General features: G+C 36.8%; 1 protein-coding gene across 5 annotated transcripts in view; it reads left to right on the forward strand.

The window, feature by feature from the left end:
- LDAH (lipid droplet associated hydrolase) overlaps positions 1 to 18,246 on the forward strand; it is a 153,689-nt gene that overhangs the window by 25,765 nt on the left and 109,678 nt on the right. For all 5 annotated transcript variants that reach the window (XR_002735256.1, XM_023230016.1, XM_023230019.1 and 2 more), the window contains 2 exons: positions 4,443 to 4,586; positions 17,864 to 18,033. Coding sequence is in view for 4 of the 5 variants with exons in the window: in XM_023230016.1 (XP_023085784.1) it covers positions 4,443 to 4,586; positions 17,864 to 18,033 (314 nt within the window). In the remaining variant the exon portion in view is untranslated. The remainder of the gene's footprint in view (positions 1 to 4,442; positions 4,587 to 17,863; positions 18,034 to 18,246) is intronic.

Here is an 18,246-nt window from a genome sequence, read left to right on the forward strand (position 1 = left end):
CCCAATCTAGTGCTGCTTGGTGCCACTGGATACAGGGAACTATAGCAAGTGATGGTTACTTTTAAAGAAGTTAAACTTACAAGTTTGGTACGTTATACATGCTACAATATTAAGTATATTTCTGACAGGACAAAACTTCCATTTTTTCTGCATCTGTTGAGGATCATATGATTTTTCTTTTATGGTTGTTTAATGTGGTGGATAATGTTAATTTTTGAATGTTAAACCAATCCAGCCTTCCTGTGATAAATCCCACTTGGTCATGATGTATTATGCTTTCAACATTTTGATGGACTCAGTTTGCTAAAATTTTGTTTAGAATTTTTCCATCTTTGTTCACAAGGGATAGTGGTCTGTAGTTTTCTTTTTTGTTTTTCTTTTTGCAGTGTCTTTATATGGTTTTGGTATGAGGGTGATGCTGGCCTCGTAGAATGAGTTAGAATATATTTCTTTCTTGATATGGTTTAGCTGTGTCCCCACCCAAATCTCATCTTGAATTGTAACTCCCACAATTTCCATGTGTTGTGGGAGGGGCTCAGTGGGAGGTGATTGAATCATGGGGGTAGGTCCTTCTCATGCTGTTCTTGTGATAGTGAATAAGTCTTATGAAATCTGATGGTTTTATAAAGAGGAGTTCCCCTGCACACACTCTTTCTTTTTGCCTGCTGCCATCCATGTAAGACGTGACTTGCTACTTACTCCTTGCCTTCCACCATGATTGGGAGGGGTCGTCAGCCATGTGGAACTGTGAGTCCATTAAACCTCTTTTGTGTGTGAATTGCCCAGTTTCAGGTATGTCTTTATCAGCAGCATGAAAACAGACTAATACATTTCTCTTCTATTTTCTGAAAGAGTTTGTATAGATTAGGCCTTTTTCTTCCTTAAATGTTTGATAGAATTCACCAGTGAAGCTGTGTGGGCCTGGATTTCCTTTGTGAGAAGATTTTTAACTTAAATTCCAATTAATCTAATCAATTTAGGGCTACTTAGGTTATCTGTTTCTCTTGAGTAAACTTTGATAGTTTCTGTCTTTCTAGAAATTTGTCTATTTTATCTAAGTTGCTAAATGTATTGCTATGAAAATTTTCATATTTTTCCTAATTACTCTTTTACGATAGAAAAATTTTTTTAAATTTAAATCTAATTATGCCTTAACCCTGCTCAATCTCTTTTAATGTTACTTAGATTAAAAGCCAAATTACTTATCATGGCCCAAAAGGTATCACATGGTTGTATTTTTCTTCCTCTTCAACCTGATCTCATACAAGATTTGATATCTCTCGTTATGCTTTAGCCACACTGATAGATCAGATGCAAAGGGAGGAACCAAGGATTATGGACTGTCTCCCATTTCTTCAAGAGCTAAGATCTTTATTTCTTGAGGACCTTCTCCCTCCTTAGTATTTATTCTCTTCCCTCAAATTTTCACAAGGCTTATTTCTTGCCATTTTGGGGTCTTGGGTAAATGTCATCTCCTCAGACCTTTTTTTCACTCTGTTCTCTTCCCTTCTCTATCATGTGACCCTATTTATTCCTTTTATAGGAGTTCTCACACTCTTTAATTATCTCACCTATTTAGTTATGTGCTGTATATTCTCCCATTAGTACATAAATTCCAAAAAGGCCCTCATCTGTCTTTTGCCTGACATAGTGACTTTCATGCAGTAAGTGCTCAATAAATAATTGAGGGCTAAAAGTAGCTGCAATTCTGAATAGAATGAATGAACATAAGTAATTGGCATCATCATTTACTTGATGATGATAAAACTGTGGATCAGAAAGCTTAAGAACTCAGACTTAAACCCAGAGATAGGGAGAAAACTTTGTTTTATTCATTTATTTATTCTTCCTCATTAAAAAAAAATACGTTAAGTTTTGGGATACATGTGCAGAATGTGCAGGTTTGTTACATAGGTATACATGTGCCATGGTGGTTTGCTGCACCAATCAACCCATCATCTAGGTTTTAATGCCCTCATGCATTAAGTATCCATTGTCTAGTACTCACTGTTTTTTATATATCCTGTCATTGTAACTTACATCTAAATCATGGGGTTATCTTTGATGTCTCCTTAATGTTACACCAGTTTTTAATTGTTATAATAGCTGTAGTATTAATAGCTGCCATTTATGCAGCCCCTACCATGTACCAAGTTTTGTTCTAGTGGCTATCCATTCATTATTTCTAATGAAAAATGCTAACTACTATATAGAGATATTGTAAGACTGACTAAAACAAGGAATGCAGAAGATCCTACACCAGATTACTGATGTTTTTAAAACATTCAGTATTATGATTTTCTTTTGTATATACTTCCAGTCATCAAATTTTTTTTATAACTTGCCATATATGTGATATTGGCTAGGTTATTTAACCTCACTGTACTCAGTTTCCTCATCCATAAAATGGAAGTAATGATAGTGCTACCTCATATGATAATTAAACAATACATGTAAAGCACCTAAACACTGCCTGGCATGTAGTAAATTATAGCACCTAAAAATATTAGCTATTATTATTTTCTAGCCATATGAAGAAATCTATGAGCAACATAAAACATGTGAATATGAGGTATAACACATTCCTAGAAGGTTATACTCAGTAATATAAAAATATACAATTTTTATAAATTAATATATTAATGAGATGAAATTTTAGTCACAATCCCAAAGAGATTTTTAAAAATTGAAACTACTGAAAATAACCCTAAAGTTTATGAGACCAGCTCAGAAAATTTAGAAAAAGAAAAATAAAGGGAAGGAATTTGCCCTACCGATTAACATATCAAAAAAAAAAAAATGTAATTAAGACAGTATGGCCTGCAGAGGAGAAAAGGAAAAATAAACTGAATTATTTGGTATAGGAATTAGCAAGCGAATGTAAAAAGGTAGTATTGGGTCAGAAGATATTTCAAATCAGTGCAGAAAGAATGGATTATATAATAAATGGTCTTGGAACAATTGGCCAGTCACTTGGAAAAAAGTTGGATTGCTACTTAGTATTTTATACCAAAAAATATTCTAAACTTACTGAAGACTTAAATGCATAAAACATGAAACAGTGCCACCCACAACTTCCATAGATGTTACAGCCCCTGTGCTGGTATGCCCTTCCTCCCTTCTTTCTTCCTTAGCTATGCAGTGGCCAATAAACTGACCAAAGAACATATTTCTGCATTTGAGGAAGTTTTCATCCTATTTGACAAAGAAGCCAAAAGCACCATCACAAAAAAGAATTTGGAACTTGGGTCACTAGGTCAGAATGCAACAGAAGCAAAATAATGTGGATGCTAATTTGGAACTTGGGTCACTAGGTCAGAATGCAACAGAAGCAAAATAATGTGGATGCTAAGGCCATTGTATACTACCATTATAGCTAGACATTGTTGTACAAGTTTGAATACCTAACATTTATATAATACTATGTTTCAGGCAGTGTTACAATGCTTTACATATATCGATTCACTTACTCTTCAAATGAGATAGTACCATTATTACACATTTTGTGGATGAGGAAACCAAGGCACAGAGAGGTTAAATAGCTTGGTCAAAGCTCACACAGTTGCTAAGTGGCAAAGCCAGGATTCCAACCCAGGTAGTCTGGCTCCAGAGTCTATGCTCTTAATCACTTTATTACACTGCTTATGTAGCAAACTGAAAGACGTAAACAATTAAGTAGAAATCAGTGAAATTTGACAAGGATGACAGTGGTTATTTACATCAGTGCTCCAGAACCATGTCATGTAATTGCAGAAACCAGAAAGCCTAACAACATGAAGAAATAGATAAACTGATCAGAGAAGTAGATATTGATGGAAATGGACTAGTAGCTGTGAAGACTTTATATAGATGATGATTACAAGATGAAAATCCCATTTTGTTGTAATTTCCCCCTACAGATATATCAGATTGAATGTTTTTAAAAAGATCATTTATTTATTCTCTTTCTTTATAGCAAACTCATGTCAAAAATACCTTCTGTACACATATAAGAAAAATCTACATGTACTTGTGGACGTTTGTTTCCCCAAAAGATGAAGCTGTGCACCTGTTTATAATTGTATTATTAGGGATAAGTGACAAGGAAACAGTAGACTCCTTAAAGCTCTCCCTGTGCGTGCTTCTTACACTATTTTGGCTGGCTTGTTTCTCTGGTTTTCATGCACCTTGTTAACTGAGCATGACCAAATCTTGAAGTGCCTTATATGCAGTATTACTAATTTTAGACTTTTTCCAGATGACTTTATCTGGAAGACCCTGAAGGGTGTTTAAATAGGGTACTGCTGTGATTTTAATGGAAGTTTGAAGATAATCTCTCTTGAGTACTCTGAAGAATTCAGAGGAAAGTGTGAAAAGAAACAGACCCATCTTTTCTAGTCTGCGTGTCATCTTATACATATTTATTACTTTGATTAATCTAAGGTCTGTGTTTCTTTTCTTAGGTAATCCAGGTTTTTCTGCCTTTTATGTGCCATTTGCAAAGGCTTTATACTCTTTGACAAACAGACGCTTTCCAGTTTGGACTATCAGTCATGCTGGGCATGCGTTGGCTCCCAAAGACAAGAAGATTCTTACAACATCAGAGGGTATGTCCTTCTTAATATCTACTTTCCTTTACAGTGAGTGGAGGGTCATGTTTCTAGCAAGCCTGCTAAGGTTAAGAGTTACACCAGTGGAAACCTGCTTGTGGCATTTGGCCTGTGGTTCCATATTTTGGTAAACTTAGGATTTTTAGAGACATTTTAACTCTTTAGGTAGTTTTCTGTAAGAATATGGGTAGATAAAACAATCTATGACTTGTCTTCTTTATTTACCAATTAGTAATCAATTGTGTGGTTTTTGATCATGTATTATTTTCCTAGGGTTGTACTAGGAGGAATGGTGGGAAAAAAGCAGTCCCCAACCTTTTTGGCACCTGGGAACCAGTTTTGGGGAAGACAATTTTTCCACAGACTGGGGAGGGGTGAGTGGTTTTGGAATGAAACTGTTCCACCTCAGATTATCAGGTGTGCAACCTGGATCTCACATGCACAGTTCACAGTAGGGTACTCCTATGAGAATCTAATGCTGCCGCTGATCTGACAGGAGGCAGAGCTCAGGCGATAATGCTTCACTCGCCCATTGCACACCTTCATCTGTGTGGCCGGGTTCCTAACAGGCCACAGACGGGTTGGGAACCCCTTTTATAAACCATGTTCTTTACTTTAAAGAAGCTTTTTCTCTCATATTTAGAGAATAATTAAGTGATAAACCATGGCCTGCTAATCATGTAGACACCTAAGGAGTAAACAAAGGAGAAACCACAGTGTGGGTTAGGAGAGACTCTGTGGAGTCTGCAAAAAACCTTGTATTTTGCAGCTGACCATTTAGCTGCAGGGAGCATGTTGTATAATTTTCTATTCATTTTCAAAACGGATTACCTTCCTTTATTGTATTTTTAGATTAAAAAGTTATGTGTGCTTATTAAAAAATTTAGTATGGAAAACTGAATAAGAAAATAAAAAATCAGCATCCTATAAGTTAAAGGTTGAAAAGAAATACTAAAACTTCATAATGTTTTGTTTTAATTATGCTTAAACATTTTCAACCTAAAGCCTAACAGACATTAGCACCTTGGCACTAAGAGATGAGATTTTTCAATGAATAATACTTTGTGTAATAGCTCAGATATTTTCTAGGCTGAAGTAAGCATCTAGGAATAGCAGCACCAGGGACCATATTTTTAGTGCTTTCCCACCTATGACAATATCATGATGAAGTGTGTATCTTAAATGTTAGTGAAATAGTTACATTTAGATTTTTAGGGTATTTTTTTCAACATTTATTTACTTATTACTTGTTTAAAACTTGTAGGTGGCATATGTTTTACATTAAGAAAATATTTAGCATAGAATGTTTTTTAAATAAATAGTGGACTTCCAGTTTCAGCTCTGACATGTAGAACTTGGAATTTGTCACTTCTCTCATTGCAGTAAGAAAAAAGCTGAGGCTGAGTGTGGTGGCTCATGCCTGTAATCCCAACACTTTGGGAGGCCAAGGCAGGTGGATCAAGTGAGGCCAGGAATTTGAGACCAGCTTGGCCAACATGGCAAAACTGCACCTCTACTAAAAGTACAAAAATTAGCCAGGCATGGTGGTGCTCGCCTGTAATCCCAGCTATTCGGGAGACTGAGACATGAGAATTGCTTGAACCTAGGAGGCAGAGGTTGCAGTGAGCCAAGATTGTGCCACTACGCTCCAGCCTAGGTGACAGAATGAGACTCTGTCTCAAAAAAGAAAGAAAAAAAGAAAAGAAAAAAGCTGAACAAAACTAAAACTCATTTTTCTTAGACCTTTCAGAGAATTGAGGTCACAGGACAAATTGTCACCTGAAATCTAGAGAGACAAGGAAATACAATGAAGATCAGCTTATGTGAAGCAGAAGACACTAGTGCCATTGATGTAGAATATATAAATGGTGATTTTGATGAATTACTGGGGGTAAAGTACAGACTATTTTAAGAGTAACAAACTTCTGCAAGCCTATTCTTAGGGGACTTCCTCACTTTCATGGGTATTACCTCTAGGAACCTTATCAGGTTCTTTTGTGAAAAATTTGAGAAATGTCCCCTATGGTTTTTGTTAAGGGTAGAAGAGAAGTAAGATTTTGCAGTATGTCCAGAATATTCTCAATAACATGACTTACTTTCCAAGGGAAAAAGGGTTCCAGAACTTTATCCAACCTGGGGGAAGGGCAGTTAGCCAACTCCATCTTCCCCTAGCCTTCCTGTCTCACATGCAGGAGAAGAAAAAAAGATGACAAACACTTGAAGATCACAGCACAGGCATTCAGGCCCACTGAAAGACTGAGGTTTAATCTTTACATTATAGGATGCTTCCCTCCTCATTTTACCACCATGTCTATAGGCCTCTACCTTAATAATAGTACATTATAACTATAGGAGCTACAAGACACAAGCTCTATTTAAGAAGGAGTTCTTAGGGAAAACCAAAGACAACAGAGAAAAAAAAGCAAGAACATTAAAGGAAACTGAAGTTTCTGATACCTGTAGCTACAGGAAACAGTAAGCATAGCCCTGCCCAGGCGCAGTGGCTCATGCCTGTAATCCCAGCACTTTGGGAGGCTAAGGCAGGCACATCACTTGAGGTGAGGAGTGCTTGACCAACCTGGCCAACATGATGAAACTCTGTCTCTACTAAAAATACAAAAATTAGCTAGGCATGGTGCTACAAGCCTATAGTCCTAGCTACTCGGGAGGTTGAGGCAGGAGAATTGCTTGAACCCAGGAGGCAGAGGTTGCAGTGAGCCAAGATAGTGCCACTGCACTCCAGCCAGGACAACAGAGTGAGACCCTGTCTTAAAAAACAAAAAAAGCATAGCCCAGCTTCTAGCCACATTAACATATACCCTCACATAAAAGATCTATTTACCTCATTCCTGTTACTCAATATATCATGTCCAGCTTTAAGCAAAAAATAAAATTAGAAGGCATTGTAAAAGGCAAGAAAAAAACCATCCAAAGAGACAAAGCAAGCATCAGAACCAGAGTCAGATATATACTTTTTCCAGTTTTAGAAATATCAGATCAGGAATTTAAAGTAACCATGATTACTACGTTGAGGACTCTAATGGAAGAAGTAGCATGCAAGAACAGATGGGTAATGCAAGCAGACAGTAGGGAACTCTTAAGAAAGAACCAAAAGGAAATACTAGAAAACACTGTAACAAAAATGAAAAATGCCTTTGAGGGACTCGCCAGCAGGCTGGATGCAGCTGAGGAAAGAATCAGTGGACTGGAAAAATAGGTTAATAGAAACTTTCCTAACTGAAATGCAAAGAGGAAAAAGAATAACTTATAAAAGTACAATGCATCCAAGAGTTGTGGGACAATTTCAAAAGGTGTAACGTATGCATAATTGGAATACCAGATCAAGAAGGAAGAGAAAATGGAGAAGGTAAGAGTTGAAATACTTAATGCCAGATGACAAAACACAGGTCTAGGAATCTCAGAGCACACTAAGCAGGGTCAACACTTAGGATCTACACCTACATATGTCATACTTAAGTTGCAGAAAACCAAAGACAAAATCTTGAAAATAGGCAGAGGAAAAAGCGCCTTACCTATAGAAGAACAAAGATGAGAATTACAGGGAACCTCTTGTCAGAAACCATTCAACAAAGAGGAGAATGGAGTGAAATATTTAGTGTCGAATGAAAAATAGCACTTACCTGGATTTATCTATCTAGTGAAATCATCCTTCAAAAGTAAAGGAGAAATAAAGCCTTTTTCAGACCAATAGCAGCTGAGGAAATTAGTTGCTGGAGACATGCTATGCAAGAAATATTAAAAGAAGTTCTTTGGGGGAGAGGAAGGTGATAGAGATCAGAAATTCAAATCTGTATAAAGAAGAGCATGGGAGAAGGAATAAAAGTTTTTAAAAAGTTTATTTTTCTTATTCTAAATTGATCTGGTAGATAGCTGTTAATTCAAAGTAATAAAAGTAACAGTACGTTGAGTGATTACAACATTGATAAATGAAATGAATGTCAGTAATGTTATAAGGGATGGAAGAGAGGAATTGGGAATACTCAGTTGTAACATACCTGGACTAAAGGTGAAGTAGTATAGTGGTATAGTGTTACTTCAGATGAACTTAGATTTAGTATATATGGCAAATTCTAGGCCAACCACTGGAGACAGGGTCTCACTCTGTCACCCAGGCTGGAGTACATTGGTGCAATCGTGGCCCACTGCAGCCTCAACCTGCCAGGCTCAGGTGATCCTCCCACCTCAGTCTCCCAAGTAGCTGGGACTACAGACGCCCGCCACCACACCTGGCTAATTTTTGGATTTTTAGTAAACACAGGGTTTCACCATATTGCCCAGGCTGGTCTTGGAACTCCTCGGCTCAAGCGATCTGCCCGCCTCAGCCTCCCAGAGTGCTGGGATTACAGGCATAAGCCACTGTGCCCAGCCAAAAAGAATTTTTTTAATAAGAATCATTATTATGAGAAGAAGAGAGAGTGTTAGATCATTTTAAATGCTCAATTAAAGCTAGGAATGTAGAAGAGAGTAAGATTTTAAAAAGAAAGAACAAGTATAACAAGAAACATTTATAAATATGATAGATACTAATTCAGCTGTATCAGTAATCACTTTATTTATTTAGCGACACAGTCTTACTCTGTCATGCGGGCTGGAGTACAGTGGTGCCATAGAGACTAACTGTAGCCTGAAACTCCCAGGCTCAAGTGATCATCCCACCTCAGCCTCCTGAGTAACTGAGACCACAAGTATGTGCCAGCATGCCTGGCTAACTTTTGTATCTTTTTATAGGGACAGGGTTTTGCCACGTTGCCTGGGCTGGTCTTGAACTCCTGGGCTCAAGTGATCTACCTGCCCTGGCCTCCTAAAGTGCTGGGATTACAGGCATGAGCCACCATGCCCAGCCTCAGTAATCACTTTAAATGTGAATGGTCTAAATATACCAATTAAAATACACAGATTGTTGGAGTGCTTAGAAGGAAATTTATAGCATTGACTCATATTTTAGAAAAGAAGGAAGATCTAAAGTCAATTACCTAAGTTTCTGCCTTAGGACACTAGAGAAAGAACAATTTAAACCTAAAGCAAAGAGAAGAAAAGATGATAAAAATGGGAACACAAATCAATGAAGTTGAAAACAAGAAATTATTAGAAAAAATCAACAAACCAAAAGCTAGTTATTTAAAAGACTAATAAAATTAATAAACCTGTAGCCAGGCTAAGCAAGGGGGGGAAAAGAGAAGACACAAATTACGAGTATTCAGAAAGAAAAGATTCATTGCTGCTGATCCCTTAGATAATAAAAGGATAATAAACTTAACTTAGATAAAATGGACGAATTTATTGAAAGATGTAAGCTCCCAAAACTCACACAAGGAAAAATAGATAATCTGAATGGACCTTATCTGTTAAAGAAATTAAACCACCAAAGCTGAATAAGGACAAAACAGGAAAAGTATAGATCAATATCCTTGAGGGACATAGATGCAAAAAATCTCAACAGAATACCAGCAAACTGAATTCAGCATCACATTAAAAGGATATGGTCATGATCAAGTGTGCTATCTTAAGTCATACTAAAGACAGAAGCAAACATTTGAAGAGAACATGAATGGCAACTTTGAAAGTTGAAAACAGATTCGAAGGATCACCCTTGATCAGGTGTTCTCAAACTTTGGCATGCATCAAAATCACCTGGAGGGTTTATTAAAACACAGGTGCTACCCTCTGAGTTGTTGATTCAGTAGATCTGGGGGTGGGACCTGAGAATTTGCATTTCTAACAAGTTCCCAGGTAATATTGATGCTGCTGGTCCTGGGACCACATTTTCAGAACCACTGCCCTAGATGTTCACCAATAAACACTGATGAGGAAAACCAGTAGAAAATATCTGTCATGTGTCTGAATTTTTAGGAAACAGCTTTAATTGTTATTGTAAATTGACATCTTATTATTTATAACTTTACTTTGAATATGTTTATCTCTGTTTGGCCTGCTTGTGTACTATTGAGTTAATAACTTAGTAATTAGAGCCTGGGTTCTTTGCTACCTAATGAGAACAGTGCCATCTAGAGGCATTAGCCCAAAGGGCCACCGTAGGGCCAAAGGAAGCTGTGGTTTCTGGAGAGGGTGAAGGGGCAACTCACTATCATTAAGGACTTACTGACAGCCTACTGGGTTATTAACTGTCATGCTACAGGGGTATACAAAGGGTTAGAATTGCTTGCCAGTCTCCACCTTTTAGGTTCGTAACTTTCTATATTCTGAGTAACTCAAAAGTTCTGTGAAGGCTAAGTAGGGCTCTGGGCCTTACCAGCCCCTCATTCAGCTAGAACAGGTCTGCTCTCATCTGTTGTACATATTGGAGATTACGTTTGCAAATGTATGCTATAGTTGCTTTGGATAGGCAGCACAGGTACATTATTTGCTGTCCAAGATTGTCCTAAGGTACTGGTTTTCTGGCATGCAAAATATAGTGTGAAAAATATGTAATCATTGAGAAAAAGGGCATAAGCTATAACCACACATCAAATGTTGAAAGTTATGTCTTGCTTCATATTAGCAAATGTTAAAATTATGAACAGTTGGAAATAATATTCTAGTGGACCACATTAGCACAATCATAAGTTGAATACAATTGGAAGAACAGATGTTCACCAATGTCAGAAGGGGATGATTTGAGGGGGAAAAAAAGTGTGAAAAGAAAATTTGAGGAGTTAGGAGTATAAACTGTTTTCTGGATTTGATTTGCTATAGAGTCAGCATACATGATGGGAAATTCATTATCAACTATTTCAAGTCATTGTTTAGAAAGTACAAAAAGAAAGCTAGAAATCATGCTGGTTTCGTTTTAGCAGATAAAAACATTACCTAAAATAGTTACACAATCTTGCAACTAACGATGAATTTGAGTCATGCTTATCCAAAGAAACAATAAACTACTCTCACTGCAGTCCCCCAACTAGGAAGAAAGAGAGAAAACCCAGTGGAGCTTTCTCTCTTGCCAGGACTGGGAGTGGCAGGGCAGCAAGGAGGTGAGATAGATGAGCCCAAGGCAGGAACAACCAGTCAATCAACTCTCAGGGCTCACAGTCCCTAGAAATGAAAGCAGGTAAATCTGTGGGTCAGAAGAGCAAAAAGCCAAAGTGCAGAGCAAGAGAAAGAAGTTAGGAATCAAGCAAATTGTTAGAGTGCCAGGACAGACAGAAGAAGAAGGGAGAGTGAGCATTGCAGTTAATATCCGTAACAGACCAGATTGTGCGCTCCTCTCTTGGCAATCTATAGGTATCTTCTCATTATCACAGAACTGAGTCCAAACTCCTTGGTGTGAAGTTCAGTTTCCTACTTTATCTAGACCCAACTTTCCTTTTTAACCTTATGCTTCACCTTTCCCTATAACCACATGTAGCCACAGAACTCATAGCTTTTTCCAAGTAACAGCCGTGGAAACGTGGCTGTTTCCAAAATAGCACTTTACAATAGAAAGTAACACACTTTTTATGCGTTTTGCTTTTATTGTTTGCTAAGTCTATAACATTATGCTCTCCTTGCTGAATCTCTCTTCTGTTTCCTGCTAAGGACCGTTGAAGTCCTTAGCAGATAATTGGTTTTAGTCAAGTGGAAAGCATAATTTGATGACTGTGTTTTTCACCTTCTGTTTGGAGAATAATAATTAAAAATTATTTTATAAAACATATGCTTGGGGTTTACAAATCTTAAAATTTGTTTTCTAAATAAGAAAACAGTGTTAAATAGAATAATCATCTCCTGTCCCCTCACTGTGATGCATACTTTAAGAGCCAACAGAGTTGTATCAGTGTTTAGATACAAGGATCTTACAGAATACTTCGGGAGGGAGCTGGGGATTGATGAGAGTGTACTCTCACTTCAGCCTAGTAACCTCAGGACAGTTTTGAAAGGAAGGCCTTATGGATCGATGAACTCCGTAAGCATACAGAATTAGGGACCACAGTTTTCATTGAGCCAGTTCACTGATAATCAGTACGAACCCATAAAATCCTTGGGGGCTTCTGTATTCCGTGTGAGAAAGAAATGAATGGTGATTTTCCCTACAAAATGGGAGAAAGATACCTAGGAACAACAGCACGTCAATGCATTCTTTTTTTTTTTTAATTTATTTTGAGAAATTTTTTAAAACATAGAAAAACACAGTTATATAACAATCAAAGATTCTATTACAGTTGACAGTTAACATTGCCATAATTACATAAATATTTTTGTTAACAAAATAAGTGAAATAAAACAATACAGAAAAAGTTTTGTTCTTTGTATCCCATCTCCAGTTCTATCACGAATTTAGAGTAAATACTTCATGTATCTTTTTATATTTTTAGTTTATATATATATATGTTTGTGTAGCATGGTGAACAACATACGATTTTTTATGTATTTGAAAAAATTACCTAAGGAGGAAACTGGTTTTTTTTTTAATTTCTTCTAACTACATAGTTATACATGTGCCATGGTGGTTTGCTCTACCTATTGACCTGTTCTCTAAGTTTCCCTCACCCCGTACCCCACAACGGCCCTGGTATGTGTTGTTCCCCTCTCTGTGACCATGTGTTCTCAATGTTCAACTTCCACTTATGGGTAAGAACATGCATCACAAGGAAACTGTATTTTCATCTTGATCAAAGAATTCTTTAAAATATGAAATATTATTTTTAGCCTTTGAATTTTTACATGTAAGTTGTTTAATTAAAGTTATTAAGATACAGCTTTGGAGTAATGATTAGGGGCAGGATGGAAGAGTTTAGTAGCTGAGCAAATTCTGGTGTGAGATGTAGTTACAGTGTGCAGACTCAGTCCTATCAAAGGCATGTGTAGTGCTAATCTCCAGTCTTGTCTGTTCTGTGGTCAGAGATGACCTATAAATGCTGTTTGCATGAAAATAAATAGTTGAACTTATACATTTATATTCAATATATAGCCATATATATGAATGGCAGTTAAATTTAAACTGTTTTGCTTGGATTCAGATACATAGTTAAATGTATACATTTATAGTAACATACATGTAATAAAGAATATCTTCTAGTTATTTATCTTGGGTAGAGTGGGAAAAGGTACAGTACTTTTTATGAATCAAAGTGCCATTACCCTTCTATTGTGATCCAATAAACCCTGTTCTTTTCTCAAGCAAATGCTTGAGATACTTAACTTTGGCATTTAATAATTGCATTTTTATCTATGTCTGTTTCCTCTTAGTAGATTATGATCTCCTGAAAGGCAAAGGTAGTATATTTTATTTATGTCTGTACTTTCAATAATTCTAAGGGCCAATTAGTCACTGTTTTCTGTCAGAGTAGTCAATTCAGTTCATGTAAAATGAAGAAAATAATAATCATGAGATTTATCTGTGTTCTCAGGCTGTAAGAGAATTTAAAATTGAAAGCACTTTTAATGACTGCTTAATAACTTTAATGACTGGACCAGCAAATTTGAGCGATTAGACAAAAAGTTAATGTGAAGTACTGATTTTATTTAATTTCTCTACTAACTATTTCAGAACAAGTTGTGTATACCTTTTGAAATAAACTGTAGAACCGATAGGTGAGCTGTGAAGTGATATCTAATAGAGATGGGTCTAAGAAATAGGCTTAGGTTCTAAGAGAAAATTATCAATATGATACTTAGGTCCATTTATTGGTAACAATATGGTGGATTGTATTGTCATCCACCAACTCAGGCAGTTCTCAATTTAGAAACAGATTATGTTCCAAATGTGCTTCGTTGATTATAACTTGGAGTACAGTTTCCTCATAGAAAGAATGGTATAAATGATTTCCATATTAGCATTCTTCTGGCTTTGATACAACTGAATGTAATTTTTTCTGCATTTTTTGGAGAGTAAGTTAATAATTACTAGCATTTTCTCAGAATATATTACTATTAAAATAATAGGAATGAAAATATGTAATCAAGTATATAGTCTTTTAACCTTTCATTTTCTGCTAGTAAAATAATATCTAGAATTTTATTTATTAGTAACATGAAAAAAGATAGGCTGGGAGTGGTGGCTTACACCTGTAATCTCAGCACTTTGGGAGGCCAAGGGGGGTGGATCACCTAAGGTCAAGAATTTGAGACCAGCCTGGCCAACATGGTGAAACCTCATCTCTACAAAAATTCACTGGGCCTGCTGGTGCGCGTCTGTAATCCTAGCTACTTGGGAGTCATGAGAATTGCTTGAACCCAGGAGGCAGAGGTTGCAGTGAGCTGAGATTGTGCCACTGCATTCCAGCCTGGGCAACAGAGTGAGACTCCATCTCAAAAATAAATAAATAAAATAAAAATAAATTTTAAAAGATAGCACATTTAAATTTTCAATCATTGTTCATTTTTAGAAAGTACTTTCCCCGTTAATCTTACCACTTCAGCAAACACTAACTCATAGTATGTTCTTCTTGAAAATCTACTGAGTAGTTCCCAGAGGTAAAGCCAGATCTACCTCTGAAATATTCTGATTTATAATGTCCTTTAAAGTTTATCTGAAATGCAATGTTTTAGGACCTTATTTATGATGTCAATGAAATTTTAGAATATTTAGCTCATTTTCTTTCTCTTTGCTCTAACCATGTAAATGTTCTTGGTATTATTTGAAGGAGGACTTAAATAACGGGAATTGAAATGATGGCAGTCATAGCTTTTATTTGTCTGTTTATGCCAGACACTTAAACAACAGCCATTGGAAGCTAGCATTATTATCTCTATTTTGTGTATGAGGAAACTGAAGCCTAGGTTAAAGGATTTGCTCAAGTCACACAGTTAGGGAGATGCTGAGCTGAGATTTAAACCCAGATTTATCTCATCTCCGGAGCCTGTTTATCTTTGTACTGCACCTACTGTCCCAACAAAAGGAAAACTTGGATATTTCCAAATGCTGCATATTTTGAAAAAGAACTTGGGATGCAAATATTAATATTATTGTGGTGTTTTCATATGAAAGAATGATATGATCACTTTTGGGTAGAGTGATTAGAGAAGCAGGGTATGAACTATTCAAACCTAAATATAATATTTCATGCATAAAAAGGTGGATTTGGAGCCATTAGAAGTCCTACCAAAGTCAGGTTCCAGATTCTGTCTCTTCCCAGTTCTGTTTCTTGCTTAACTTTCTTGTTAAGTAGAGAATGAATTGTAAGCTGACCTGGGAAAAAGAGTGAGAGCATAACATGTTTTACCTGGGAGATTAATAGTACTATGGAAATAGGGAAGTAAGCCTCATTGAGTCAAGAAAAAGCTTTTCAATAACTGTATGCTGGACTTTGGGGAGCAGTGGTAAGCAAGACCTGAATTGTAAACTAAGAGTGAATTAGGAGTAGTATCATGAGATAAATAAACAGGGATGTTGTGGAAACTGAAAAGACAGCCACTTTACTCCTCACATAATGAATCATAAAAAGGTCTCTCAGAGGAGATAATGCTTGTTTCAAGTTTGTAGGATAAACAGGACTCCGACTAAAAGGGGAGATAAGCACTAAAAACAAACAAACAAAAGCCTGTACAAACAAAACAGAAGAGTAGTTTTTCTGAGTTTGGGGTGCCTTTTGAATGAACCATACCGATTATAATTCCCCTCAATGCCTTGCAAGTCATAAGAGCAAGAAAGTCAGTGTTCAGTCATTCAAATTTTAGGAAGCAGTTGACTATCTTACGCTATTTTGAAATATTACACCCTGTCATTGGGTTATATATATGTTCATAGGGAAAACCTATTCTACTCATAGAATATTAGAGTGGCCAGCATCCTCAGAGATCATCTAGTCAGTTCCAATTTGCATTCAACAATAACATTTGCTGTGTACTAATCACAGGACACAGATGAAAAGATGAACCTTGCCTTCAAGGAACTCACACCCTAAGAGAGGAAATAAACATACAAACAGACAATATGCAAGTTTGATAAAGTGCTATAATAAAAGAGGTACTGATTAAGCACAGAAGAGAGCTCATTAATTTTTCTTGAGGATTAGCTAGGTAAAGTTTTAATTAGGTCTTGAAGAACCTAGAAAAGTAGTTCATGTGTGACAGGGAGGGAGGATATTTCAGGTCAGGACTGTGCTGGTTATTTAAAAGGGACAGTTTTCCATTTGACCCAGCCATCCCATTACTGGGGATATACCCAAAGGATTATAAGTCATGCTGCTATAAAGACACATGCACACGTATGTTTATTGCAGCACTATTCACAGTAGCAAAGACTTGGAATCAACCCAAATGTCCATCAGTGACAGACTGGATTAAGAAAATGTGGCACATATACACCATGGAATACTACGCAGCCATAAAAAAGGATGGGTTTGTGTCCTTTGTAGGGACATGGGTGCAGCTGGAAACCATCATTCTCAGCAAACTATTGCCAGAACAGAAAACCAAATACCGCATGTTCTCACTCATAGGTGGGAATTGAACAATGAGATCACTTGGACACAGGAAGGGGATCATCACACACCGGGTCCTATTGTGGGGAGGGGGTAGAGGGGAGGGATAGCATTAGGAGATATACCTAATGTAAATGACGAGTTAATGGGTGCAGCACACCAACATGGCACATGTGTACATATGTAACAAATCTGCACGTTGTGCACATGTACCCTAGAACTTAAAGCATAAAAGAAAAAAAAAGGGGGACAGTTTTTAACATTTCGACTTAAGTTTTTCCATCTGGATTCCTTAAATAAATAAAGATTATCTAGAATAATTAAGTCATATCATGGACTTTCTTAGTTGTCTGTTAGTAATATAAATTAGCCTAAGCAGCTGGTTCTCAGTGTGTGGTGCTGGAACCTAGTGCATCAACATCTCCTGGAAACTTGGAAATGCAGCTTCTCAGGCCCCAGCCTAGACCTACTGAAACAAACCCTGGGGTGTGGAGCCCAGCCATATGTTTTAACAAGACTTCAAGGGGATTCTGATGTATGCTCAAGTTTGAGAACCACTGGCCTAAGCTAACAGTAATACACGGAATTATTGAAAGTTCATGGGCTTTGAGGATTTGGAGACCTGAATTTGAATCTCACCTCTCCCACTTAGTAAGTTTGTGACTGTTAATCTGTCACCTAATATCTATGAGCATTGGGATTTTCACCTATCAGGTGAAGGTTATAATGTTTCCTTCCCAAAATGGTTGTGAAAATTGGTTAATATAATGAATGCCTAATATTTTCACTGGCACATTGTAGGCTTTGATAAATGGAAACTGCTTTTTATCATGATTATTATCTTTTTCTTGATGGTTTTTCAGTGATTACTTTTACTTACTGAATGAAAACATGCTCATAATTTGCTTTTAGATTCAAACGCTCAAGAAATTAAGGACATCTATGGACTTCATGGACAAATAGAGCACAAACTAGCTTTCCTGAGAACTCATGTGCCAAAGGACATGAAACTTGTGCTCATTGGCCATTCGATAGGCAGCTATTTCACTCTTCAGATGCTGAAGCGAGTCCCTGAGCTCCCGGTAAGTACATCTCCAGAGGTGACTGTGGGTGCAGGACTGTGTGCCTGCACAAATCCTCCTCACCTTTCCTATGTTCTTTCGTCTCTTGTTCGGTTGATAAATAGAACAGAGAGAGGGATATTTGCTTGCTGCCTTTATCCTTATCTCCATATTATGATGGACTTATGTGAATGTATGTTCATAATGTTTCAAAGAATAATGCTGAGGGAGATA

Source organism: Piliocolobus tephrosceles, chromosome 15 (assembly GCF_002776525.5).
Source record: "Piliocolobus tephrosceles isolate RC106 chromosome 15, ASM277652v3, whole genome shotgun sequence".
In the NCBI taxonomy this organism is placed as follows: domain Eukaryota; kingdom Metazoa; phylum Chordata; class Mammalia; order Primates; family Cercopithecidae; genus Piliocolobus; species Piliocolobus tephrosceles.